This window comes from Oryzias latipes, chromosome 6, assembly GCF_053564925.1.
Source record: "Oryzias latipes strain Hd-rR chromosome 6, Olatipes_Hd-rR_3.1".
Classification (NCBI taxonomy): domain Eukaryota; kingdom Metazoa; phylum Chordata; class Actinopteri; order Beloniformes; family Adrianichthyidae; genus Oryzias; species Oryzias latipes.
The window spans coordinates 30,710,681-30,738,567 of record NC_136242.1 but is presented as its reverse complement, the minus strand read 5'-3'; the positions used below and the strand labels follow the sequence as shown (position 1 = coordinate 30,738,567).

Here is a 27,887-nt window from a genome sequence, read left to right as displayed (position 1 = left end):
CCTCACGCTGAGCATCAGCATCATCAGGCTGCGTCAGTTAAGGTGCAGCTTCGCCCGCTTACATTCACAGTGTCAAACGTCTTCCGGCTGGGCTGAGGACGTCAACAAGCTTCGCAATGAGAGACCGTCACGATGCAGCAGCCGCTCTTTACGAATCCCTTTAAAGATCATTTAAAACAAACTGCCATTTTTATCATAAGCCTTTAATTTTACATTTCTGTTAAAGTTACATTCATGCCGAAACAAGGCAGCAGAGCTAAAACGCTAAAACCTTTGCGTCCCCTTCCTGATCGGCCTCTGATAGCGCCGCCCAGCTGCTCACACCATCACACTGTGTCAGGTGAGCTCTGTGCATTAGTGCAGAAGTGTGTGTTTTTGTGTGTGTGTGTGTGTGTCTGTGGGGGTGGGTGATGGAAAAGTGATGCAGTTGTGTGAAGCAGTCATGGCTTAAAGTCTCTAGATTCTGGCTAAAAAGGGTAAAACAGTTCTTTAAAAAAATTCTGGTAGATGCATCATCGTAGCCCAGTTATTATTAGAGGCTGCATTTCAACTAGAAAGCACCGCTCTGATTCTACATTCTTTATGTTTTATTAACCCAGGCAGATTGTTCTGGTCTGCAGCTGTGCCGAGCGCGCTGCAGGTCTTGGAAGACCTGGTTTGGTGGTGGGTGCACCATGTGGGGGTCGGAGCAGGAGTCCTCTGGATGGGTGGAGCTGCTGTCATTGGGGTTGTGGAGGAAGTTGGGGGTTTGGTTGGGGAAAAGCCTCGAGGTGGGACTGACGCTGCAGCTGTGGCCTCTGAGCGGCGGCAGCAGCAGCAGCTTTGGCCTCCTTCTTGGGAGTGTTGTATAGGATGTCCACGCTCCGGCGGCTGGAGGAAATGATGTCAGCCACGAATTTGGTGCATTCTGCGCAGACGTCACGCAGCGTGCAGCCATGAGCATACAGGTGAGGGAACTCCGTCTCCACGGAGTGACGGGACAGAGTTCTCAGAGATCTGCAGGCAGACAGGGCAACTTTGCATTAACAGGAGATTGGCTGCAGATGTCGTGCATTAATCCATGCATTTAGAAAAGGACACCCCTCGAGATGTTAGAGCTGCTTTTATCTCATAAATGTTTTAAGGTTTTTTTCTCCTTTCAATCTTTGATAAGGAAAGACAGGTGTGTGTGCTGAAGATGATCAGCTGGAATTAAGGAACGGAGAGTTCTCCCTAAGCTCATTTAAAGAGCCTGAAATGTAAACAAAGGGAAGCAGCAGCAACGGGGGCGGGGCCATATCTGTCAGTAACAAGGAGATTAAGGTCAGCAATTCTGATGAAAATATGAATGTTTGAATTTGTAAAACCTTTTGTGGTCCTCCATGATGGGATTCAGTCATCAATCCCATCATGCTCTCCGTTACCCTTCCTCGCTGCGGATGTGGCCGCGAGGTGCCGCCGGCAGCTTGGTAATTGTTGCATAATAGCTGCTCAGATGCGGCACATTGATTACAGAAAGTGTTTGGGTGGAGGTGGGGACTTGATTGGATTGAACTGGAGATGAAGCACAAACTCCAGGGACTGAGGTGATTGACCAAAACAAACAAATGGTTCCAACTTATCCACAGAAAAACATGTTTGCTGACCAGTTGCATTCTGGGAAAACAGTTTCTGCTTAAATACAAATAGAAAAATGCGTACTCAGCAAGTTTTTGTGGCATTTCCTGAAAAAGGGGCTCAAAACAATAATAAAGAGGAACATTTCGATTCTTTCGAAAAAGAGTTCAAGCGTCACATCAGTTCAAGTAAAAAGGGTTTACATTTTATGACAAAAACAGAACATCATTTAGGTTTCCAAAAGGAAAAAAAAAATAAAAATACTTATTCCAACAGTTCCAGCATCTTCCAATTCAAAAATGTTTACTAAATGATTTTTTATTTGTTAAAAAAAGGCTAAAACTATATAAAATGCTCTGTTTTTTTGGACTAGTTTGTAGAATTTAAAAAAAAATTTTAAAGCAAAAAGCTTATTTTCCATTAGTAATCCGCATCCCAAATATTTATAGTTTAAGTAGTTTCTCATACAAAATTAAAATTAGTGGATATTCACACAAAAACACAAAATAAAATGTAAAAACATGTGTTAAGAAATTTATAATCATAATAATACTCTTTTTCCACCTAAAAGGAATAATAGCTTGATCAAAAGTCAAAGTGAATAAAGTTTTTTAATTTTTTTCCTAAACATAAGAAGCTCTCACTTCAAGTGTCAAAAAAGAAATAAATATTAATTTGTGTAACATAAGGAAGTATTTTGATAGTTTAGTAAAACTTTATTTATTTAGCTTCATCAGTTATAGGTGAAAAAGTATCCAACAAAAAGCATTATAACTGTATGAAAACATATTTGAAAACTACATAGAGCTGTTGAAAAGTATTCAATCAATCATATCTGAAGAACAAATGAACTTTATTATTTCCTTCTGTTTTAAGACTTTATCCTCAGACCCAAAATTCGTCTTCAAGCAGCTCATCAGAGCCTGTAAACCTGGTTAAGTGGCTCCGCTGTGCAGGAAAAGGTGATCAAGTGTTGGTGATTAAATGGTGTTAGAACAGAAGGCAGAGCCGTAATCTGAAGCAGGAGCTTCATGAAGCTGCTTGTGAGATTCTGGACTCCTCACAGATTGAACAGCAGTTGGGCTAAAAATAGTCGGTGATGTTGGTTCCATAGGAAGGTCACGGCGCTCATCAGCACCACCGACCAGCACTGACTGACAGAAATAACCTTTTCATCATTTGGGGTTTTTTCGTGATGATTGGGGCTTTTGGGGCTTTCTACCAGAAGGAAATAACCTTGAAGTGACCCTTAACCCTTCGTGTTCTCTTGATTCACAGGTGAGCTGGCCAATTGCATCTTCTGTTTATAATGATGCAGGAATGACATGGATCATGGTATGATATTCATTCAAAATTAAATGAGAAGGTTTCAAAAAGTTTATGGGTTTGAAATTTTTGGCCAAAAATTAATTTGACTCATGATTGTGATACACCTTGGACAAAAAACATCTTTGGAACGTTGTCCTTTAGTGGACCTTCGGCTAATTTTTGACATTTTTCACACGGTTTGTACTTTTCTTTCCATTGTTTTTGGATTTATAATTTTCTATTTAGGCTCTACATGTTAAATAGTTTTGCTTTAAAGCATAAAAACTGTTCAATCTCATTTAAAAAAAATTTTTTTTAGAAGAAAAAGAACAAATCTGCCAATCAGAATTGAGTTTATTTGGACAGTTTCAGGTTCATTGTGGAACTATTGTGCAATATAATGAAACATTTCTGTGGGGGAAAAAAACTGGGGTTGTAATAAAAAGATTGCTATCAAGCATTGCCACAAAAACAGTTTTACTAATTCATTAATCACGTAAATACATGGTAAAAAAGCTCAGAGAGGCCCCAGACTACTGAGGATTAAAGACTCACTTGTAGACCTGGTTTTGGAGTCCAGTTTTCTTTGGAGGGCTTTGGAAGCCCACAGTGTACACAGGAATATGAGCCATTTTCTTGGAGGGAATCTTCATCTGGAGAAGGCGAAGGGACATGAAAGGAGAAGAAGAAACAATGAAAGACAAATGGAGTCCCGTTGGGACTGAGCGGGAAAACGGTTCTCAGCGAGAAGTTTCCAAAACGAGCAAATTCAAACGCCACAGAGCAACAACAGCAAACACGTCAAAGAAACAAAAAGGAACCACAACACACACATCACAAAAACAAGCAAAGTCCAAACCTAAGGAGCACAGAACCACACATCCAACATGGCCAGGACTGAAGAAACGGATCAGAACCCAAAGAACAAAAAAGAAAAATGACTGTGAGCAGAGACAAATATGCTCCGGCTCCTCTGCTGCTCTGTTTCTTGTTACGATCAGAACATTTTGCTCACAAAACAAATGCAGCTCTGAACATGAAAGTCATTTAGTCTTTCTTACTGTGAACGCAGAATATGAAACATGCTCAGTTCTGGTTCTCCTGCTTTCTGGATCTGATCTTTGAACAACAAATCTTTTTTTTTTTTTAAGTCAAATTTAAAAAAAAAACCAAAAAACTGGTTGGTCGTATTTTTGTCTGCAATGGAGACCAGTGAAGATCAAAGATCACTGGCAAGAAAAGTTCAGCGCACCGTCTTGTGGGGGTCCAGATGACCCCACTCCCAAAATGAATGTGCCTTGGATAGCACCAACGCAAAAAGGAACGAGGATGAACATTCACTGAGAAGAAAAAAACAGTGGAGCAGAAGTGGAGTTTACTGATAACCAGCTGCTCAGAGAGGAGATGCGATCACTCTCGATTGTTGTAAAGCACTACCCTGATTTAAAAACAGAAATAAAAACTTTAACGGAATTCTGCCAACAGTCTGTAAAACTTTGAGTCCCTCCCAGTAACCACAGAGAGTAGAATGAAGCAGAAACTCCAAAAACCTCTAAATTGGCCTTTAAGTAGAACAGAAGGAGATCTGAGTTTGCTCCATTCTGATTGTAGTTTTGATTGAGCAACGGATCGTTTGGTAAATGGTCCACTTTCTTTTGCTGTTTTCCAAGAAAACCCTCTTTATATTTTTATCTTTATTCATTAAAAAAATATTTTTCTTGAAAAGTTCAAAATAAGGTCACGATCTGTCACTTACCTTTGCACTGCAGGAGCTACAGACGGACCTGTCAGAAGAAAAAACATGTGTTTATACTCATCCTAAACCATAAAGAGTTCTTTTTTTTTTTTTTACTAATGTAGGCGTTTGAACATAATCTGCTTCTTAAAGTCCCATTCTGATCATCTTTTGATCTATTTTCAAAGCGTCCCCAGTGGTCTTTAATTATGATTTTGCCATATTTAGCCTAAATCAAAGAACCTGTGTCATTTTCTAGGACATAGTTTCTGCAAAGCGGCAGGAGTTCATTAGAAATTTGCCTCAGAGTTGTGGGCAGGACTGTTGTTGTGGGGCAAGCCCACCCCCACTTCCCCTCCATGTTGAGCCTGAGAGCCCTTTGTTTTCAGTCTCTCCCCCTAGCTTACAGCCCCTCACAACCCTAACTTTAACGGCGTAACAAAAATGGCTCCAGATTCCAGCTCAGACGAGAAAACAAAGACGTACATGGATCTAGTCGTCTACAAGTGGATGCGTCGGAATGAAGCTGAGCAGGAAGCTTGTGCCCCGCCGACTGTTGCCGACAGCAACAGGCTTTTTCAAACAGCATTTTTAGTCTGCTCCTGATTCACGACCATTTGACTAAAGACATACACAGAAATGCAATTTTAAGCTTAATTTTCTTTATATTTATCTTCCATCATCAGAGTCAAGCACAGAATCTTTTAGACTAAAGGTCTGTCCTTCATTTTATCCTGTAAACGGAACAAGTGTGGATCTGAGGAATGTTTCCTCACTCGTTCACGCTCACTGATCTGCAGCTGTCGCCACAATCCATGAATGGATTTCTTTACTTTTATAAAGCATTTACAAAGTGTTTTTTGTTTTATAGAAGAAGTGAATTAAAAAAAACGACACTAAGATTCATGACAGAAGGCTGAAAAGGTGCAGAATGCTCAGTCAGTTTTCTTTGGTACCTTCTGCACAGTAAACATGTAGATGGCCACGAGAAGAGAGGAAATTTGACTTTGCAGCAGCAGCAGACCTAAAAACAGACAGATGCTGAGTGTTTCCTGTGAGCGGCAACAAAGCAGCGGCGCAGACAGAGCGCCACCCTCTTACCTTCCCTCTCTTCAGGTTGTTGTAGAGCTCCTTGCTCTGAAGAAACTTCTCCATCTCGGCTTTGACCAGCACTCGGCGCACATTGATGACCTCATCCACCGTTAGGGCCAGACTCTCCACAGGATGACTGAACTCATCCTTAACAGAAGCAGGGCAGAGAAAACCCGTCATCCTCTGATGCAATCACTAACAACACCTGAATTTAGAAAAAAGGATGAGATTCTGGATTTTGATTTTGACCTTTTACAGCAACAGCTTTATTGTTACTGTTGGATTTTTAAAAATACGATCATTTTCTGTCTATTTTGTTGGAAATCATAGTCTTTTATTTCTCAGCATTAAAGACCCACTCCCAGGAAAATGGTGCGTTTGGCATTTTTAACATGATCTTGTGGCATTTTTCTGTTTTAAGCTAGCAAGAGAACGTGTAAACAAAGAACTCTCAGCAATGGGGAGGGGAAGGGGGGCAGGGATGCTCCGTGCCAACAGTCTTGCCTGCGAATCAGAGGTGACATTCTAATGAAATAGAAGAGTCTTACTGTTTCATTGATTTTAATGTATACTTTTTAAAAAAAAAAATCTTTACAGTGCAACGTGTTCAGGGTCCTGATTGGCTGTTGAACTCAATCTCCTGTGTAGAATGTGTTCAGCTTGCCGTGTTACACAAATATTCGAACGCGAGCAGATCGTTGGTTTTATTCTAGAACACTGGACACATTTTTCTACAAAAGTTTAAACTTTCTGCTGTTCTGCAGAAACTATGTCCTGGAAAACGACATGGGATTTTAGCTAAAAACAGCACAGTCAAATAAAAAAATACACTTAACCGGAGTGGGACTTCAAGGTTGTAAACACTTTATCTCCTTAAAGAAAAATTTAACTTTTTTTTTACTAAACTAATTTCAAAGATCGTTATTTTTGAATGTTTTACAGTCTCCATTTGTGAGAAACAATTTTAACACAAAGGAGTGGCATCTTGTGACTCTTATTTGAGAAAATGTGATTTCAAAGACAAAACCTTGAAGAAGTAAGCAGAGTCCTGTGACCTGATGCTGCTGAGATTTGTATCTCACCATCCACTGGTGCTCATCTCCGGAGTCCGGTGTCGTCCCCGGTCCCTCTGTGGCCTCGTCAACTGAACTCAGAGACAGGCGGCCGGGCGAGGGAGGCCCCAAGCCGTAGGCGGGGAATGAGGCTGTGGGGAAATTCAATTGCATGCTGGATTACATGAGAATAGGGTCCAAGAAGTCCATAAATTACACATCAGCCCCCCCCGTCTCAGGTCTCAGCCCCTCGGAGGGATTGGCGACCGACTCTAACCGGTCATGCATTATTCAGTGGAGGGTTTCAGCTCATGCAGCTCCATGTGTAACTTAGAACACGGTGAGAGATCCGCTCAGCTGTGGTCCAGCTCTGCAGACCACACACAGTTCAGACCGGGCGCCTCTTCCACCCAAACAAGGGAGGTGTCACTTCGTCTCTAATGGAAAATAAACGGGCCGGGAAGACGGGTGGAAGCGGGCAGTAAACATCATCTGTACACATAATTTGGATCAGCTGCTGATGACTGCAGATAGGCTCTAAAGTTGGCTTTGTCTCCCCCTGCTGGAAGAGTCATGCATTACAAAAATAAAGCTGGATTCTATCATTACTCATCTGATTCAGATCACGTGTTTCATTAAAGCCTCACAGACACTCAGGAAAGAAATAAAAGTCATTTTTCACAGAATTGATAAAGTTTTAGGAAATGTATGTCCACTGGATGGATGCAGCCAAAAATGTACAAAAAATTCATACAGATCAAACCCACGTGTTTTTTACGACTTTTATCCCGTAAGACTTCTTTATCAGTACCTAAATATTTAATGAGAGTACATCAGAACTCTCAGTCACGACCTCTGACGGCCCCCCATGCATAAGGAGAGGAGCTCATGTTTCAGAGGCAAAACCAGAGTTTAGTTTGCTTGAGGCAAAGATGAGATTTTTACCTGTCTATTTATTGTTCTGTTTTGATTGTTTAAAGGTTTTTAACTTACCGCCAATATCTGCTGCTACTACTACCAACTACTAATAAAAACGTGGTAAGAGTGAAATCCTGGGTCCAGTCCTGTCCCTTTGCAAGCGTGGAAGCCTGCAGTTCATCACAAATACACTTGACAGCAATATTGAAACATTTTGATGCACAACTGAAATGCCTGAGTGTTCTGAGTGTTTGACATTCATAGCAGCCATAGAGGCCATTCTGCAGACCTGGGGGGGGGGTGTCAGGTAGAAAAACTGTTCTGTGTCGAGTCATCTGACCTCTGTGATGGGGAGGAGGTCCGGCGCCGGTCAGCGTCCGGGATCGAGGCCTCATGTCCCGCAGCCTGACCGGCTCCCCCAGCTGGGTGGACTGGGACTCTCCACGCAGAAAAGCCAGGTCCTGCTCTGAGAAGGAGCGATCCCTCTTCATGGGAGCGGGGGAACTCTCTGTTCTTCTCAGCTCTCTGCCGTCTGGAGAATCCTCCTCCTGCAGAGGTTTCAAGTTTTAAGTCAGGCGATTTTCTCAAAAAGGGAGGTTAAAAACTATTTCAGGGTTGAGTCAAACCCTTCACAGGAGTATGAATATCACACCTTAGATTTTGTCCTAAATACTCTTAAATTGCTGCATGAGATACAGAGTAGGCAAATCATTCAAATCAAAAATATAAAAACATCAAATATTTTTAGATAAAACTCTTAAGAAGATACAAAGCACATCATCCCTCTCTCCTCTGTGTCATGTAAATCCTATCCATGAATCATATTTACTCTTCTTGTTTCCTTTAAAAAAAATATCTGCCCTAATCCGCATTGAACCATCGGAATTCCTTCATTTCTGTCAGCAGGAAACCAAAGATGAGAGTGGATCCAGATTTTCCAAAAGCGATCCTGGCAGCATCTTTAAAAGGTGAAAGTAAAGTGAGATTCCGGATCAAAGTCTCCTGAAGCCTAAAGCGGCGGGATCGTCTTCCTGGCCGTTTGTTCACTAAAAACCCTTAAGAGTTTGTAAATGTTCAGATGCAAAAACTCAAGTTTTTCTCTGCTTTATAATTAAATTTAAAGAAGTTAAATTAAAGTTGAATAAATGTTGAGAAGTTAGAATGACATTCAGTCATTATTTTATAGTTTAAAAAGTTTAATTTATGTTAAACAATAAGTGCTAGTTTTCGATTTTATGAGGATTTATTAGGATGGATCAACTTGTACTGAGATTCTAATTTTGTTGACATTTTTTTCTAAAATGAATCTCCCACTAATTAGTTTGTTGTCCCTTTAATCAAAATGAGCCACAATTAGGTGAATAAAAACTCACAAAATACAAACCATTTTCTTATAAACTAGCAAAATATACTTTTTATTGGGTGGTATAGCATTTATTCTATCATTCTATTTAACAGTTTTTCAGCTGTTTTTTTCCCTTTTTGAATGCTTGTGTTGAACTCCTTGTTTCTAGATTTTAACATCTTATTATAAGAGTTCTTGTTCAGTAAAAAAGAACAAAGAAATCTAAACAACGATGCACTCATGATGAACTGCATGAACCTGCACATGTAAATATTGTATGTCAGTGTTGGATCACATTTTGACCCTTTGAATTGTTTCATCATAATAGATATTTTATCAATATGGATGTAAGTTTTTGATAAACTGTCTATTTAACCTCCAAACTCCTTTTACTTTTCATTTTTATTGTTAATTTTATGTGTTTTTCGGTGTTTGGGGCTACGGCTCAAAATGAGCTTTGTAGCAAACATTTACAGAAATGTTCATTTATATGCACTGTTCCTGTGCAACTAAATATTAAACAGAGAAAAGATAACAATTAAATAAAATGCTCAGAAATGCATATATGTAAAGACTAATTAAAAAAAAAGATAATTAGACTACTCCGTAGTGATTTTCTTCTTAAGATAAACTTTCTTTTCCTAGTTTTAGGCTACCTCTTTTGGCAGGGCAGCCTTTCGCAGCTCACCTCAGAGATGTTCATCTCCTCCATTTCTGCCAGCGTCGGGGCCTTGAGCAGCACTCGAGGACGGGTCGGAGGCCGAGGCCCGAGTCCAGACGCGGACAGGTCGATGCAAGACGTAGATTTAACGTCGCAAGGACGCGATTGAGCCAAACACGGCAGAGAGCCAAACGCTGAAGGAAGAAAACAGCAGATGTGTTCTGTGCATTTGAACAGCTCGATACAATTAACCCAGTCACACTTTAGCTTTTGTTCAATACATTTCATCTCGTTTAAATTGATCCTTTTTACTTAATTCAATCTTTCTGCTCAGACCTTGTTTGATAGGACATTAGAATCCATCAATCCATCCATTTCTGCTAATTGAGACCAAAATGGGGGAATTTCTTTTTGTCCTCTCAGCTCTGAACGCCACGATGATCAGACTCATCGAGCTGCTCAGATGATGAACTCTCTGACTTGCCTGGTAGCTGGTCAATATTTCTGAAAGTAAAACCACTCCTCAAAATGGAAAAGTGCTTCACAGGATGCAGCTCTAAAAATCAACCTGATGTTCTTTCACTACAGCAGAAAACGCTCCCAGTGAGGCTCTCATGTCCCATCCCATCCAGACCCGGTTAACAAACACATCTCTAATCTAGTTTTATTCCCTAACCCTTCTTTGGTGATTGATCTTTGGTCAGAATGACCTAAACAGACAGTAGGAAGTGAACATTAAATGAACAAACTGTGACCCTATGAGAGAATCAATACCTCACAGAAATCTCAGCAGCATTTTTGTTTAACCCAAGCGAAAAAGAAAAAAAGAGACCGTCATCGGCTCCAGGTGATCTTTTAAAATCTCATATTTGTGAACAGATTACTGCAGCAGGTGAATGCAGAACACCCCCCCCCCCCTGCATTTCATCTGATGACCAGCAGATGGCGACTCCTGGCCGCAAAAGTTATTTTAAAAAGAGGAAAATGTTTTTCTATAAAGTGCAGAACCCTTTGTTCGGAATTAATCAGACAACACAACCAGGTGTGCATCGTTTTTTGGTTTCTGAAACTGATCTGCATCAGACATGTGCTAACTCTGGAAGTCTTCACTGTTGCAGGTTCAAATCCCAGTTCCTTCTCATCATCATCCTTTCTTTTGCCAGCTTTGCTTTCTGTGTGGCTGCTCTCCGCTAAAAGTTTCTGCCCGTCGACCTAAAAGCAGTTGCAGCTGGACTTTCCCCTTCAGACTGAGGAGAAGGAAGGTTTGAGGGACCGTCCCCTTACATTTGGTGTGGTGTTGACCCACAGGTCTGAGCTTCCTCTCCTGCTTGATCTCTGCCAGAACCCGGTCATGAAGGCACTGCTGCTGCGGGGGCGGAGGGGGGAGGCTGCGCTCTGACACCTGAGGACGAGTAATCAGATTACATCCTGAAATACTAGAATGTAAACTGTGGAATGAGCAGGGATTCTGTAGTTTTGTGTGAAAATGTGTACACATTTGTGCGCATGGGATCTGGATGTCAATATTCTTTACGTTTCTGAGCATATTCCTGTTAATGCATCATCAGCGACAGATGATCACCTGACAAATGAAACTCATTGACAGAAAAAGGTTTCCGTTGCCTGATTTCACACAAGCCCCTTTAATGGTCTTTTAGTGTTTACATACAAAAATGTGGTTAATAAAATGTTTTTTTTAATAAAAATATAAAATATTTCATTTTTCTGTTGATGTCGAGACTTTTTACATGGTTGACTTATTTGGCTTGAAAAGAAATTGATGTTAATATGAATTTTAGGGATGTTTTTTCAATACATTTTTTGAAAATGTCTCTAATAATAAGGAGACTGATGAGAACGAAGAAAAAACTGCTCATTAGAAATCATTTTCTGTTAATTTTACTAGAGGATCATTTTTCGTAAATTCTTAAAAGAATTTAATTACAATGTTTCATGAGGGGCCCATTAGAAGATTAGATGAGTAAGAAGAAGATACAAGTTCAAAAAATAAAGGAATTCATGATAAAAAAAAAGAACTATAAAAAACTGTATTCCAGCTGTGAAACTTGATTTGTAGTTGAAGCATCATTTTCAGGAATTACTTTTAAACACTAGTCTTGATAGAAGAAGATGAAAGGGGTTTTCATTTCAGCACAGAGAACAGAGGTGTGGGCTTTAAGCTGTTTTGTGGGTTTTGTGGGTTTTGTGGGCTTTGTGTGGTTTCTGGTGTTTGTGGGCATTGTGGGGTTTTGTGGTGTTTGCCCCATAATGCCATTTAATGCTGGGGGGGGGGGGGGGGGGGGGGGGGGGGGCACCAAATAGTGAAACTCATTTTATTAACCCACTTTCTTATGATGTTTGCTATGAGATGCCTCTAATTTTTAAATACCATCTAATCATTCTCGTTAAATGCCAAATTATTGTATGTTTTAAAGCTGCTTTTTTATTTATTGAGTGTTAATACGGATAGATGGAACGGATGGATGGATGGATGGATGGATGCATGGATGGATGGATGGATGCATGGATGGATGGATGGATGGATGCATGGATGCATGGATGGATGGAATGGATGGAATGGATGGATGGATGGATGGATGGATGGATGGATGGATGGATACTTTTTTGGTCCCAGGGAAAATGTCTTCATTTTCGTTCCATCCATCCATCCATCCATCCATCCATCCATCCATCCATCCATCCATCCATCCATCCATCCATCCATCCATCCATCCATCCATTCCATCCATCCATGCATCCATGCATCCATCCATCCATCCATGCATCCATCCATCCATCCATGCATCCATCCATCCATCCATGCATCCATCCATCCCTGCAGTTTTACTTTGTCTCAAGAGCAAACCAAACTATTTTTCCTTCCCAACATTTGATCTGCCGACACATTAAGGTGACGATGTCACAAAGGTCATCTGAAGAGTACAGCTTTAATAAAAAAAAGCCCCATCAAAGGGACAGATAGTTTTAAGAACCTCTTGTTTAAAAACAAACAAACAAAAAACATTATTTTAAAACAACTTGAACTCACTGGTTTGAGTGGAGGTCTAGATCTGATGAAGTCCAGGATGAGTTCATGAGCATTTCTCTTCACTCTGGTAGGAATGTCACCGTCAACCTGGTCAAGAGACGATACACGCAAGGTCAGATGGTGAGACGACACCAAAGATACTCACGGGTTATTTTTTTTAATTGAATACTGAGTCACTTGCTCCGTCCCAACGGTCCCACCCCACAAATGTCTGATGAACTCCTGCTGCTCAGCAGAAACTATGTCCTAGATAACAACAAAAGTTTTGGGATTTTGGCTAAAAATGACATCATCATGATTAAACAACCACTTTGAAAATAGGTCAAAAGATGATTGTAGTGGATCTTTAAGCTTACTTTAAACTAATTTCATTTTCTTTTAAGTTGTTTAGTTTTAGTTTTCTATTATCAGTAAATATTTCTTTTCATGTTTCATGTAAAGGCCTTTTACTTTGAATCATCTTTGTCCATAAAATGTGGTATACCAATCTCACCTTGTAAAACTTCTGTTTTTAACTAGAATTACAACAAGTGTAGCTCCAACACCACACTGTCTCCTTCCCAAAGGGCTACAAGAGTCTTTTTAACGTGGTTGAATTTTCTAATACCAGTAACATCTGATGAGGTTAATTCAGTCCACTTCCACGTCCTGAAAATGAGCTGCAATGAAGCTAAAACAACAGAATCAGGGAGAATTTCATGAAGATTTGGGCTGAATGGGTTGAATAATGCACCACACAGGAGGCCTCATGGCAGCTTTTTCTGCTGTTTACAGCATTCCTGCTGCAGTGAATGCATCGGTGCTACACGTGGCGGAGCATGTGACTTGTTTCTCCAAACGCTGGCTTTGAGCGGCTTCCCTGGTTTCAGTAGAACCTGAGCAGCGCTCTGGACTCTCACCATGACTTTGCGGAGCTGGAAGTTGCGAGCTCGAATATCCTGCATCAGCATCTCGAAGGGCGTGAGGCTGAACTCGGTGGGCAGCGGGTCGAACGGCTGCTCCTGCACCTTCTTCAGCTTCACTCCCTGCCGGAGCTCCTTCATCAGCTGCACCCACAGGCGAGCCTGCCGCGGAGACAACAGCAACACGGCTGCATTTGTCAAAGAGGCAAACACACGGGCGCATTGTCCCCTGTGTCACAAAGTGAACTCCGTCACCTCCACCCACCCAGTCTGTGTGTTTCAGCGCGTCCAGCTCGGCTGCAGATCTGTCCCCAGGAGATTCCTCGGTTGAAATCTTTTTCAGCAACTGTGGAAGAAGAGGAAAGATGACCCAACATTCATGTCACACATGAAGCCAAAACCAAATTATCAACACTTTAAAATGTTTACTTCCCAAATATTTTATTGTTCTGGTTTTATAAGCTTCCATTATTGGTTCTATTTATGTGTTTTTTATTATTATTTTTTATTGGTTTGGTGTCTAATCTTATATGCAGGTCACAAAGTAACCCAAACCAAACATTAGATGATTTCATGGCTAAAAACTTTGATCACATTAAGAATTATAGTTTCTGAAGACACTAAAAAGTGAGTTTTATTCTCCAAATCATCCAATAGAAGTGACGGATAATGGTTCTTTTTTTTTAGTCGCTTGGTCGTCTTCGTTTCCTCTCTTATTTCATTCAGGAAAAAAGTTGATTACTGATTGAAGAAAGACTTAACTTGATTTTTAAAAAAGCATTTTAGGGAAAAAGTGTTTCTTCCAGAACAGGAAGGGATGAAGCATCCAGAAGCTGATGCCGCTTTTTACCGTCCTGCACGTGATTTCTTTTTCTTTTTTGCACATGTCGATGAACCCATACCTGTTTGTGCAGCTATGGATTCATCGACAGTTCAGCAGGTATGCAGCGGTGCAGGCTTCACCGCAGTGACAGTGTGGGCTGTGGAGGCGGCATGTCTGCCGCTCCTCCAGCATCTGCTCTGGCGTTTGCAGACAGGAATATTAATGGAGTGCGGTAAGAAGCATTTCTAATGTAGAGCGCACAGGCAGGTGCGCATCTCTGGAGGCAGAGGGAAAGAGCGTCCAGTGAGGTATAAAGCAGATCTTCCTCATTAGAAGCATCCGGTGTCACAGACTGAACAAAATCGAAATGTTTTCCTCTTCATCCAATCTTGCACCCAATCGTTCATCTTTTAAAAAAATAGTCAAACCCCTGAAGACATTCTGGCAGCAGCGCATTTTCATTTAAAAATCTCTGCATATGTCCTCTTGGAGACATGTCAAGACTGGGGGCAGGACGACACAGAACCCGCAACCCTCCTTTCCGAGGTCTGTGGAACAGGCAATTCTGGGTTGTCATGGAAATGGTGGAGCATCCCTGAAACCATTTGTTCTTAGGGTGGAGTATGTTCTGGATTCATAATCTTCTCCTTACGCTCATGTTGCCATCACAAAGAGCAAATGACCTTTGGTCTCCAACCTCAGACCCACACAGAGCTTCATGAATGCTCTAAAACATCTTTGTCAACCATGCAATACAGTTCATCGCAGTGGCACCACTGTATTTTTAAGAAAAGGAACTGTTTTGTTTGGCAAGATAATATTTTAAGAGACATTTGGAACAAATAAATCAATAGTTAAACTTTTTTTTAGAGATCTGAGCTCCTGATTCCTGACGGTTGATGATCCAACAACAGAAAAGGTCATTTTTGCTCCAAGTGTGAAGCATTGAATAACAATCAGAATAAAAATAACATTTTCTTTTTGGGCTACAGTAGGGACTCTACTGACTCCAGAAAAAGCAGCTTGTGTTAAAAGTCTCAGCTCATAATTGATGCAAGGTATTAAACTGATTGATCTTGAATGGATGAATGTTCTGTATTTTTATAACATGTGTATTACCGTAAGATAAATCAAAAAAATTAGTTTTACAGCAAAATAAGAATAAAATCAAATCAATAAAAAGCCTCCTTGTTCTCTGCCCTGTAGTTCATCATCGTGCCACTAGGGGCAGTAGATGGGCTTTTCTGCTCACACGCAGGAAAAGTTTTGCTAACTTCCAAAACTTTATAGTGAGAATAACTCGTCTTTTGTTATTCATTTCAATAAATGACTATTTACTGTGTTGAAAGAATGAAAATTGTTTCATTGAACAGTTACACCATGTTAAAAATGTGTGGATCAAATTTGAGACAGTGGGTAAGTAAAGGCCTTTTTTCTTGAACACCCGTGTCATGACTTTTGCATCTTAAACTAACATCTTGGTGGGCAAAAAACGTACCAAATCACCAAACGTAAAATAAGACTCTCTATATCTCATTAAAAATTACATTGTTAATTTTTTTGTGGATTTCAAAGGGTTTTAAAAACATCTTGATCCCAAAAATGTTGAATTTACTGTCAATTCTGTGATGTAGTGAGATTCTTAAGAGGATTACAGTACCTCCTTTGCATCTCTGATCTTGGTGAGGAAGGTCTGCAGCTCCAGAGTCTCTACAAACAGAGCCCTGCAGACGGCCTGGTAGTGCTCGGGGGCCACACTGGGGTTGGCGAGGCGAGATGCGCACAGCGCCATCACCTGGCGGAATGTACACACTGGTCTTGTAGTTCCCTCCTGCTGCTGCTCCTCTTCTTCCTCCTCCTGTCCACTGTACCCCTCATCCGATGTGCTGTTCTTGGTCGTGCTACGGACCCCTTCCTCCTGGACCCCAGCAACCATTTTCTCAATGAGGCGCTCCAGCTGTGGGCTGAGCTCCCTCTCCTCGCTGTCGTCGAGTCCCCAGTCCAGAGCTTGGTAGATGACCACACCAAGGGACTGGACCAGCTGGAGGAGATCCACACAGAAGTCAGCTGCTGCTTCACAGACAACCTCATCGGTTTAGTGGATTTTTTATAGATGCTTTCTACAAAATTACAGATTTTACTTTGAGCTGCAAGATAAACTCCAATTCTTGCTTGCATCAAAATAACCTTTCACATTTTACAGCGGCTCTGATTTCTCAGCTCCTTATTCCTGTGGTGTCTTCCATTAAATTGATATTCCGTTTATATGTTTCCTGTTCAGTTCTGCTCTCAGGGAATAGGTACTTTTATTTCTATATATGCAGATGACACTGAAATTCACTTTGGTGCTGAAATAAGCAGTCATTCATGGGAGGTGTTGGCTGTGACTTACATGCTCTGTTAGAACCGCTGACTGTATAAGACAGGGGTCGGCAACCTTTACCACTCAAAAAGCCAATTGGATCAGTTTCCCACAGAAATAAAAGCACAGGGAGCTGCTACACTAGGGGTGTTTAAAAAAAAATGGTTTCGCTGAAATATCGCGATCGTTCATTTGGCGATACTTGTATTGATTCAAAATACTGTCAGGATAGTTATTTAATTATTTATTTTAAATATTTCTGAGCGTGATGTTTCTTTTGATCTTTTGTCCATTTTCCACAACCTTGAATAGACTTTTCTGTGTTTGCTGCGGGGTCTAAGCCCCGCCCCCGCCTCTCTACCTGTTCACATCATCTGCAGTTCTGAGTTGTTTTCCCCTGCATGTAACCCCCCCCCCCCCTCCCCCCTCCAGCGTGTTCTACACAGACAGTGCAACATATGATCATCATAGCAGACAGTTGATAGGATAGTAGGGGCGCCCTAACGCAAAAGTAATCAAATTTACGCAGAAGTGGACGGTTTTAGTCTAGGAAAAAAAATGTTTTTCGGGCGCTCATGTGTCCCCTACAAGTTTGCTACTGACAGTCTTTTTAAAATAACTTTCCATCCCATAACAGACTTTGGCACCACGACAATCTTAGAACATGATAGTTATTTTACAGAACCACAGAGGGCAGCAGATTTCCGGCCTCTGGTATAGGAGGACTGGACTGAGTGACCCCGCCCCCTCACATTCCAAACAGGAAGTCAGTCAGTCATTCCATTTGTCAGAATAACATTTTTTACCCTGATACCTTTTCTTTTAACATATTGTTGATAATCCTATTTTTTTCTGTAGTGCAAATTATTGAAGTCATAAATTGACCAATCCGATGTCTGAATAAAAGTAGGTGGTCTCCCATGGAATGGTCGAAACCGACTAACAGATTTTGTGATGCCTGCTTTCAAATGACAGGGGTGTGGACTTTCAACAAGCTCACTTCTGCTTGGCGAAAGCGGTTGCCATAGAAACAATGACTGAGACCGATTTGGACCAATCACTGCATACTGACAGCGTCTGGTTCCAACATAGTGGCGTCAATTTCGCAAAAAAATGGCGACTGAATTGAGTTTGTTTAGTTGGAGTCGGACGTGTTATCTATGGGTGATGTCACGCTCACTCTGTCCAGTTCTAGTACACAGTTGATGGTTCACACAGACCACAGAAGTTTGTGACAACAACACTTCAATGCATCTGGTTTGGCTCAAATCTAATAAGAAACAAAATGTGATTTTCTAAAAGTCTATTTCAATGTCAATACTGAAATCAGTTTCTAATTCCAATTGACATATCCAATGATAAAGATAAAAAAAAATGTCATTATACGCTGTATACATACATATCAGCAGGTTTGAGGTTGGAAGTGTTTAGTGACTGGAAGGAGAAAATGTTTTACTCAAATAAGATGTTATAAATCTTTGTAGAGTACAATTTAGAGCTGAGAAATCCTATCAAACATAAAGAAATAGATGATTTTACCAACTAAACATGTAAAAACAAATTACTTTTTTATGTCCAAACTACTCTTCTTTAAAACTTTTTTCTGTGTAAAATTTTTGTAAAACTTGAAATTAAAATTAATCATTTTAACCAGAAGTTTGACAATAAACACAGGCAGTGTTTACAACCTGAATATTAAACAACATCTTACCTCACACTCTGCAGTGGGTGGAAAAGGCGGTTTGTCAGCGACATCTGATAAAGACAGAAAGATTTGGAGTGTTAGACAGAAAAATCAACATTTTGATTGTTGTTTTATTCTGACAAAGCCAGGCCTGTGAACAGATCAGTGCTGGTAGAGAGCAAAGGATGGATGAGGAGACATTTGTCATTTTTCAACAAACAAACCTTTGAAATTCTTCAACCATTTAAGTATAAAAAAAATGATAAAACTTAAGTCTATTATACATCCATTCACTGAATAACCTGAATAAAACAGTCCTGGTAAAAACCTTTGACTCATTTCTCCACACACAGACTTGTGTTGTTAATGTGCCTTCGTGAGAGTGTAACAGGGGCTTCCCCCCCCACACACAGATACAGGCAATGACACCGGCGGGCCCTGAAAGGCCTCATTCAGCAGCTTTCACTGCAGAGAAACATGAGAACGGACAGAGAAGCAGGGACGCAACGGAGACGAGAGTTCAGAGAGGAGGAGAAACCACAGAGGATGATAATTACAGATCCATTTGACCACTGATTAGTGTTCAAATCACCAGAACTATTATATATTCACTTGTTTTTCACATTTTAACCATAAGGACTTGATGGGGTTTGGATGAGATAATGTCAACTTAAAATGTTAAAAAAATTTGAATTTGCTTCACTCTGAAATGTGTTCTTAAATAAATATTTTTTGAAAAAGGTGTACAGGGTCAGATAAAACAGGTGGAGAATGGAGGGAGGGGGGCGGAGGTACAGCTACAATGGGCCGAGGTCCGGTTGTGACCCAGCAGCGACAGAGCTCTTCTCTGTTCCCAACACTGCGAAAAGCAGCAACAAAGGAACCACTGCGAGCATCCTCCTCACGCAGGGGCGAGACGATATCCTGAAGCCCTGGAAACCTGTCACACAGGTTCCCATAATGCACTGCAGAGACCACAGACCAACGATACCTACAGCACTTTCTCACAGAAACAGTCCACAGAACAAAAGGAGGAGAAGCTCTTCTTTAAGGTGCAAACAATTGTTCCAGCTCAGAAGAAAGAAATCTAGTAAGAAATATACAGGAGACACAAGACTGTTAAAGCGTCAGTTTTTTTCCACCATGAGATGTTTTTCCATCAATCCAATTTCTTCTAAACAACAAGTCCCTTATTTACGTTATTCGAACAACAGAAGCTCTTTAAAAAAAAAAAAGCTATGTTCACACGGGCTCAAAAATGGGCGTTCAATGGACCACTTTCAATAAAAGGTTAATGCAAACACGCGTAAATGCACGTTTCACATGCATGAGTTCAAAATGCAAGCGTTCAAAAGTCTCACGTTCACGCGTTGCGACACATGTTTTTAGGTCCGGGCTCTATGTACAAAACACCATATTGAACGTGTGTTGAAAGTTAAACCAGCGGAACTTTGACCAATCAGGGACTTGAATTTAGCAGTAATATATACGTCCTTTTCAAAACATGGGAGTATTAACCGTCTGAAAATTGATCATAAAGGAAAAACAAGCAATTATGTTTGCACCCGTCTCTATTCTGATATCTCTGACATTATAAATCGAGCTGTGAAAGAAAAAGCCTGGAGCAAGATTTGCACCTCTTCAACATTTTGCACCTAGCCTCTTGAAACTGTCTGTACATGCGCTGGCATCCCGTAGTGACAGTCCAGTGTGAACACCATGTGCTAAAAGCTTGTCCAAGAATGCCCATTTAGCACATTATTGAACACGCATCACATGCCTGTTGTGCACATAGCATCTCAGGTTTAATTTCTCAGTGTTTTTCACTTTCTCAAACGGTGTTGCTTTTTTTTTTTTAGTTAACATTTTCCTCTTAGAATCCCTTTCAAACTGATTAATGTTTCTAAATATGCGGATGACACTTAGTTTTGTTTCTCTACTCCAAAACAGGATCCTGGAGGGTTTACACGAGAATAGATTTAACTCTTTTTCTTTATATCGTATAGCGAAACTCTGAAACAACAAACATGAAGATTTTTTCATTTCTGTTTGACATTTTGTTTTACAAACCGAGCTTCTCAGAGGAGGACATTGTTGTTTTGTTTGTTAGCTTATCCTGGATGTTAGAGATGGGAATTTCAGTCATTTTATTTAGACAAATAGACGCTGAAACATCTTTCTGATGTGAATTTTGAGAACAAAAAGTCTTGAAAAACCACAACAGGGCTTGGATTGGGGGATTAAACGACACATATCACACACCTAGGTCTGTGACAGATAATGGGACTTTAACATCTGACTGAAATCCCAACAGGGCATGAAGGAAGTGACAGTCTGCTGCCATAAAATAAGCTTAGCAATTAAAAGAAAAGTAATGAAAATTTAGAATAATTTAAGAGATTACATTTTTCTTAAAATTTTGGTAAAAATCCATCATTTTTATCTAATGTAGCTTGAAGACTCATCCAGTCATCATTTGATGTATTGTTAAAGTGTTCCCAGTGGTATTTTAAATTATGATTATACTGTTTTTAGCCAAATAAAAAAAACTGTTGTTTTCTAGGACATAGTTTCTGCAGAGCAGCAAGGGTTCATCAGAAATTCCCCTCTGTGTTGTGGGCGGGACTGTTGGCGTGGAGCAACCCCACCGCCTCTTCCCCTCCATATTACAGAAAGCTTGGAGCAGGGTGTCACAAATACCCGCTTTTTTCCAACGGCACTTTTTCATCTGCTCCTAATTGCAACAACTTTAATAAAGAAATGCTCAGAAATATAATTTTTAAATTTAATTTTCTTAATATATGTCCTCCGTCAAAAAGACATATGCCACATGAACATGTTAAAAACACAATTTTCGTGTTGGTGGGTCTTCAGGATTTGATTTAGTAATTGAATCATAATAGACATAAATACTGCTTCAAAACTTGAATTAAATGGATACATTTAAACTCAGTAAGATGTAGCTTAAAATGTCTTTAGTGAATTAAAAAGGAATTAGGATGACAGTCTCAAGTGATGATTTATCACTTACAGCTTAAGAAACACCAAATTTACAGTCATGGTTTTGTGGCAGCTCCTGAATTGTTCTTAAATATTGTTTTAAATTTAGAGGTCAAATGATAATTTCAGTCATGAAACAAGTCACACATTTTAGAGGGTCAGTGTCTTTGAGCTGAGGTAGAGAAAAACTATGGTGGCCATGTTGGGTCTGTGCAGAAACTGATTTGATCACCAGCAGGTAAAAATCTAATAATTGTCTATTAAATCCCATGAAATCACTTCTCTTCAGCTGGAAATCACATAGTTGGTGGAAATGTTTGATTCTCTGAAGCTCGACACCCTAAACCACCTGAATCTCACACAAACAATAACAAGAATTCCCATAAAACTGCCCTCTGTTGCCATGGAAATGGAAATCCTTAGTGACAGAGAGAGAAAAAGGAATTTTTAAAAAAAGAGCAGGAGTGTCAACAAATACACAAGGACCCAAAATGCAACAGAAAAACATGATTTTTTCCTATAACCAGATTTATGACAGGACCCCCCCCCCCTTCTGAAATACACAGGAGTCCATCAAACATAGAAACGGCCTCAGACTTCAGGCGCTCAGTTGATGATGTCATCTTAAATTCTGTTTAATGAGATTTCACCAGGTATTGTTTAGAAAGCAGATCAGAGATTTTTCTAAAGAGCCTTCAGGGAGTCCTCAGGAATATTTTCTCCTAAAAAAAGAAAAACGTCTTTCAAATTAACGCCTCCAGCTAAAACTGCAGGAGTCTTTCAATTACATCTGAGATCACAGGGTATGTTGTTTTTGTTTATTTGATAGCCTCAGAATTACTAATTAACTATTTTTTACACCACATTTGATCCTAATTGTTCCAACAGAAAAACAAACTGTTAGGTTTGAAGAAGATTCAACACTTCCTGCTCTGTCTTACCAACTAGAACAACAACTTATAAACAGTAAGGTGAGGTAAATAAACTCCTAAATAAAATACATTAACTCCCAACATGTAAATGTGTCAGAGTGTTATCACAGTCACAAAAGAAAGAATTATCAGAGGAGCCAATTCTACAGCTCCAGAAACTAACGCTGATGAAGATCCACAAACCCTGAGGGAGTTCAGACACACAAGTGATGCTTGAGCCCTGAAAGACCCTCAGAAGGTGAGCGTTCGTGTCTGGAACAGGATGTGTGACGTTAGAACCATCTGCAGGAGTTCACTTTCAATAACAGCAGAGATGCAGGTGAGGGTTCAGGTGAGATAACCACGGCCTTTACGGGAACGGCTGACATAAGGACTCAGATGAGACATATTTTCATGATAATTCAGACTTTAATTTCAGCTCAAGGTGGGAGCAGAGGAGCAGGTGGGATGATGAAAAGGTAGAGCATTTTAAACTCCCCCTCCAATCGTCTTGTGATTTATTTTCAGCGTGTCGTTTTCCAGGACATAGTTTCTGCAGAGCAGCAGGAGCTCATTACAAATTCACCTTCGAGTTGTGGGCAACTCCTGGTTTATACATTCTCCCGCTAGCTTACAGCCCCTCACAACACCAAGCTAACATTAAAAATGGCGAGCAATATCTGAGCCATCCAGCCGTACAGTTGTGAGCCAGATGCAAACTCGTACGAGGGGGCATTTAAACTGAAATGAAGGCAGCTAAACTCCTGTCAAGGGCCAGACCTATAGCAATGCCTAGAAGAGGCTTATCTATATAACATGCAATATAAAAACGTATCTGTTGAGTCAAATCTGATGTTGGAAGTAAACTAAAAGAGGAAATCGTTCTGCTGTGTGGAGAACCTTTGCTCTGGCAGCAGATCTGGACTTTGACAGTTGGTCTTATCTGAGCTCGACCGTCGGCCTCATCTTTGATGCGTCACAATAAACCGCTGAAATGTTGATTCACAACTGAAGCATCAATGCCGCTCTGAGTCACGGCATTAGCGACTCAAGCCTGGAGTTCAGGGACCGAACAAACCAAACCTGCTGCCAGAGAGACTGCAGGAGGGATTTTTTCTGTGTTTGCAACAACAATATGCTTGAAGATGAGTCAGCTTCTTTGAGTGTCTGAGAATCAAGACATATTTGCCAAAAAAATAAAATAAAAAACTAGTTTTGCCACAGAAAGGGGGCTTAAAAATGGTGTCTCGTTTCACTGCTGGCGTTGCAGCAGCAGCTGTCCCGGGTTAGATTTGTGCTGGCTCCCAGCAGACAGACAGCCCTGCAGCTGATGTCAGCGGCATCAGATTGCTGCACCCGGCTTCTTGTGTTTACTGCCGTCAGTCATGCTTCATCCGGCAGACAGAGGAGGATGAGGAGGATGGAGCAGCAGAAAGTCTGAATTCTGTGTGGTGTTTGGGACGGCAGGATTGTTAACGGCGGCGTGTTTTGGTCTCTGATTAAAATGCAGATTCAGTCTCCTGTCTGGTTCCTCTTTAACCTCGTCCTCCGGCGCAGGCTTTTACGACCTCCCGGTGAAGGGTATATTTTCAGGAAACGGAGAGTAATTTGAGACCGAGCAGACTGTGGGCTGTGAATGCTGATAAGGTGGTTTGCTTCCCGGTTCATAGATGTGACCCGTAAACTCACATCACACACACATTAAAAACTGCAGGGAACAAGTTTTCCTTAAAGAAGGATTAAAGTCAAGCTTATTTACCAGGAAAAAAAAAAGCTGTTAGAAGAAACAGTTAATTAAAAACTGCAGTAAAGAACAAAACACAAACTCCTTTGTTTCAAAAAACACCAAAGAACTTCAGTTTAACCCCGGAATCAAATGTTGTAAAGCCTTTTAAGATGCGTTGTTGAGAAAATATACATTTTTATGTACTCAAAGTCTTTGTTAGTTAAAACATTTCACACCAAATCATAGTTTTACTCATATTATCATAGTTTTTAGTTGATAGAATTGTTAGACACCATATTTTTCTTTTTAATTTTGTGGCAACCAAATGAGCAGACATTTTTCTGCACCTTGATGCACCGACTCCTAAAAAAACCCAACTCTGACTGCGGTAAAGGGTGCAGTTAAAATGGGTGGGTAGGGCACTGAGAAAATGTTGATAAAAACTGAGATATTCTTAGAATATCCTGTGATGTCACCTATCCTCTGTGTTTCTCCGCCCCCGAAGGTCATAAATCAACTCCACAGGAACATTAGAGCTTTTCCTCACTACTTCATGACCCCTAAAAGACCAAATAGTGCGGGGACTATTTAGTGCCCTGGATTTTAATGCTGTTGGGACACATGCTCCTTTTTCTTTTTCTTTTTTTAACGCCAAACATGACATCAACCTAATAAATATGAACATTTTACAAAGAGTATTTATTAATCTACTGTGTTCTGATGATAAAAAATGAAATCCTCCTCTGGGAGAATTTGATGGTGGTGGCACTGGGGTCAAATTTGCCTTCAAAGACAGAAAAAAGTAGCAATAATAGTCATGAATGATTTTATATGATGGCCTTGCACCTTCTTTACAGGCTGGCACCATAATAATCGAGCTACCAGACAAAAACTTCAGGGTTTTTCCTCGTCCTGCTCTATCCTAACGGGAGCAGAGCTCCAAAAACAGCTCAAATGTTCATGAACCTGGACACAGCTCAGTGTTTGTACCCTCATGTTGTTTTGTCAGCATGTTTGTTTAAGAAAACGAGTAAAAGTCCATCTGAAGTCTGTCCTTTAAAGCATAGATCCTCCTACTGTTGGTGTCTTTCTTCATTTTCATAGTTTCTCTTAACTTAAAATATCTGAACATAATAAGAACTTTAAAGTTTTCCGTTTTGATAAAAAAAAAAAAAAAGTTAAATTTTGTTTTTATTAGTTTTACCTCACAGGAAACAACATAGAACTCTTTAAATATATACCAAAATCTGATTTTTAGTGACTAGACATGTCAAGTTTATAATAAAATTAATCATTTTAACTACATTAAAATACAGAAAAATGTTATTTTATGGTCAATTTTCTCCTTTTTATGACAGGTGAACATTTTTGTCCAAAGTCATTCCATCTCAGTGAAATTCTACCTCATGTTTTATACCAAGTATGATAAATACAACCAGTAATATTTAGAATTTTTGCAAAAAATATCGTTTTTCATCTGCATTTAAATTTTAACGTGGATCATTTGCGATACATCTGGGAAAATTTCACGCGAAGACCATAACTTTTCTCACTTTTTCCACGGATATTCAAGTATGACCAATTTTTATCTGTGCAACATGTATGTTGTGACCTTTATATCAGTTTGAATAGTATGTATAATCTGTCATTTTTACACCTCTAGTTTATAGTTTAAAGAAATCTGCGCCTGACCCCACAGGATCTGATTTGTATGCACATTGTTCAAGGAATAAACATCAATTTTTATTCTGATTTATGTGATTTCAGGGAGATAAGCTTCCAATTACCTCTGAAATTTACACTTTAATGAATTTAAAGCTGTTATTGCCCGAGATAAGAGGAGAAACGTGGTCTTAGGTTGCCTACATGAATCCTTCAGATGCAGGAAGACATAATGCAGGTATAAGCTAAATTCAAATAGAATGGGAAAATGGAATTCCCTGGGGCTTCTTCCTCTCACCCTTTGAAATCTCCTAAACAGTCTTTGCATAAAAGGCATTCTGGGTGGAAGCAGTACTCTATGAATTATTTATGGTTTGCCGGAATGATAAAAGTCGTTGTTGCAGGCGAAGGGATGCAGACTAACACAGACAGTCTGTGACGTGGAGTTAAAACGCTGTTTGTTGTAAGACTTGGGGCTTATTCTGAATGAAAATAAGTCAACTCCTGCTGTTCAAACATGTTTTGATGAAGAAAAGAAAAAAAATGACCTGTTGTTTATTTTAAGGATAAACAAAACTGTAATTTATGGCAGAATTAAGAATGTTTACAGAACTTTGAAATACAAATTTGATTAAATTTTTCTGTTAAAAAATGTATTTAAAACATTTAATGACATCAAATTTTCCACTAAAATACTTTGGGTGACGTGTTCTTTCTAGTCTATTCAAAGGAGAGTTGGGGTCAACAGCCCTACCGTTCGGCCTCAGAGCCACCGTTCCGTCCCGGTACAGGAGCAGGGAGGACGGGTCCTTCACCCGGTCCGCTCTCCCCGGCGGAGGGTGGGGGACCCGGAGCCCCCTGCAGCACTGGTAGCACACCGCCCATGCCTGCTCCTCGTTGATGGGCTGCTCGTAGGACTTCAGCACCTCCTCCAGAGACAGCTCCCGGGGCTCGGATAAGTCCCGCACCTCCCCGCGGTCCGTGGCAGCGGTCACGCGCGAATCTCCGTCCCTCGCGCCTCTGTTTGCTGATCTGGCCATGACGGTGGTTCCGTGGAGCCCATGCTTCACATTTACGACGTCCGTTTCTCACAGTGCTTCCCCGTGCGCCACATGACGTGCTCTCAGCAGCTGGACCTAATCATGTCCGGCGTTGTCAAGGTAACAATGGATAAGTAGCACTTCCGGTTTAGGCTTTTCAACAATAAAAGGTTTAGTACGGTTATTATTTTTATTATTATTGTCGTTGTATCATCCACGCTTTTTTAGGTTTATAAATAACACTAGCAAGTTAATGAAGCAGTCTCTAAGTCCTTCAGTCGCATTTTAAAAGCATTTAAAGGCAGTAGATCTAGCAGCTTCCAATCTTTCTGTAGAGTGAAGAAATGCTTTTTTTCTCAGCTCTGCACGAGCAAAACACACAGTCAACAGCATCAGCTCATCCAATCTCAATGAGTACCAGTTTCAACGTTTCTCCTCTTGAGTAAGGAGCACATGTAAGGCGGTAGAAATCCAAGCACGGCCTTGTAAACAGAAGTTTGCCAATGGGACTGCATCAGAATAGCCAGGGAAAGACATTTTACTCTTGTGTGGAAGTCACAGTGGTGTGTCATCGATTTACAGTTAGTTATGAACCTCAAAGCAGAATGAAACATTGCGTCTAACATTTGAAGACAGGATAACGGGTCATTCATTTACAGAATGTCACCAGAATCGCTCACAGGCAAAATAGTAGCAGCAACAAGTCGCTTTTTACTTCAAAAGAAAAGCGTTGCTTATTGCAAAAGACAAAAACAAGTTTTGGTTTGAATTTCTTTACAAGTTTTTCTATGTGTGGGTTAAAAGTTAGGGAGTCATCAATCCAGACACCTGGGTACTTATATTAATGAACTACCTCGATAATGTTTCTTTTAAGGGTGGACACTACAGGAAGAACTTCAGAAACTTTTTTAGAAACTTAGGTCAACTCAGTCTTATCAGCATTATGAACTCTTTAAGTGAACAAGCGAATGCTGCACAACAACAAAGGCTTTCTGCAGGGTTTCAATGGTCTGAACTAGAG

At 40.3% G+C, this 27,887-nt stretch overlaps 1 protein-coding gene across 2 annotated transcripts; it reads right to left on the bottom strand.

Moving 5' to 3' along the window:
• Positions 1-187: 187 nt before the first annotated feature.
• Positions 188-27,002, bottom strand: spire2 (spire-type actin nucleation factor 2). 2 transcript variants are annotated; one of them, XM_023956038.2, is made up of 15 exons: positions 26,581-27,002; positions 18,555-18,598; positions 16,142-16,522; positions 13,924-14,004; positions 13,656-13,820; positions 12,757-12,843; positions 10,992-11,109; positions 9,735-9,901; positions 8,042-8,249; positions 6,814-6,935; positions 5,741-5,878; positions 5,596-5,663; positions 4,661-4,688; positions 3,460-3,557; positions 188-996 (listed from the first exon to the last, which is right to left on the bottom strand). In XM_023956038.2, exons 1-15 carry the CDS (start codon positions 26,864-26,866, stop codon positions 720-722), a joined length of 2,268 nt encoding a protein of 755 aa, XP_023811806.1. In that variant the 5' UTR covers positions 26,867-27,002; the 3' UTR covers positions 188-719. The 2 variants fall into 2 exon arrangements, 1 of the variants encoding a protein (XP_023811806.1); XR_013656472.1 differs by lacking the exon at positions 5,596-5,663.
• Between the last annotated feature and the right edge of the window lie 885 nt (positions 27,003-27,887).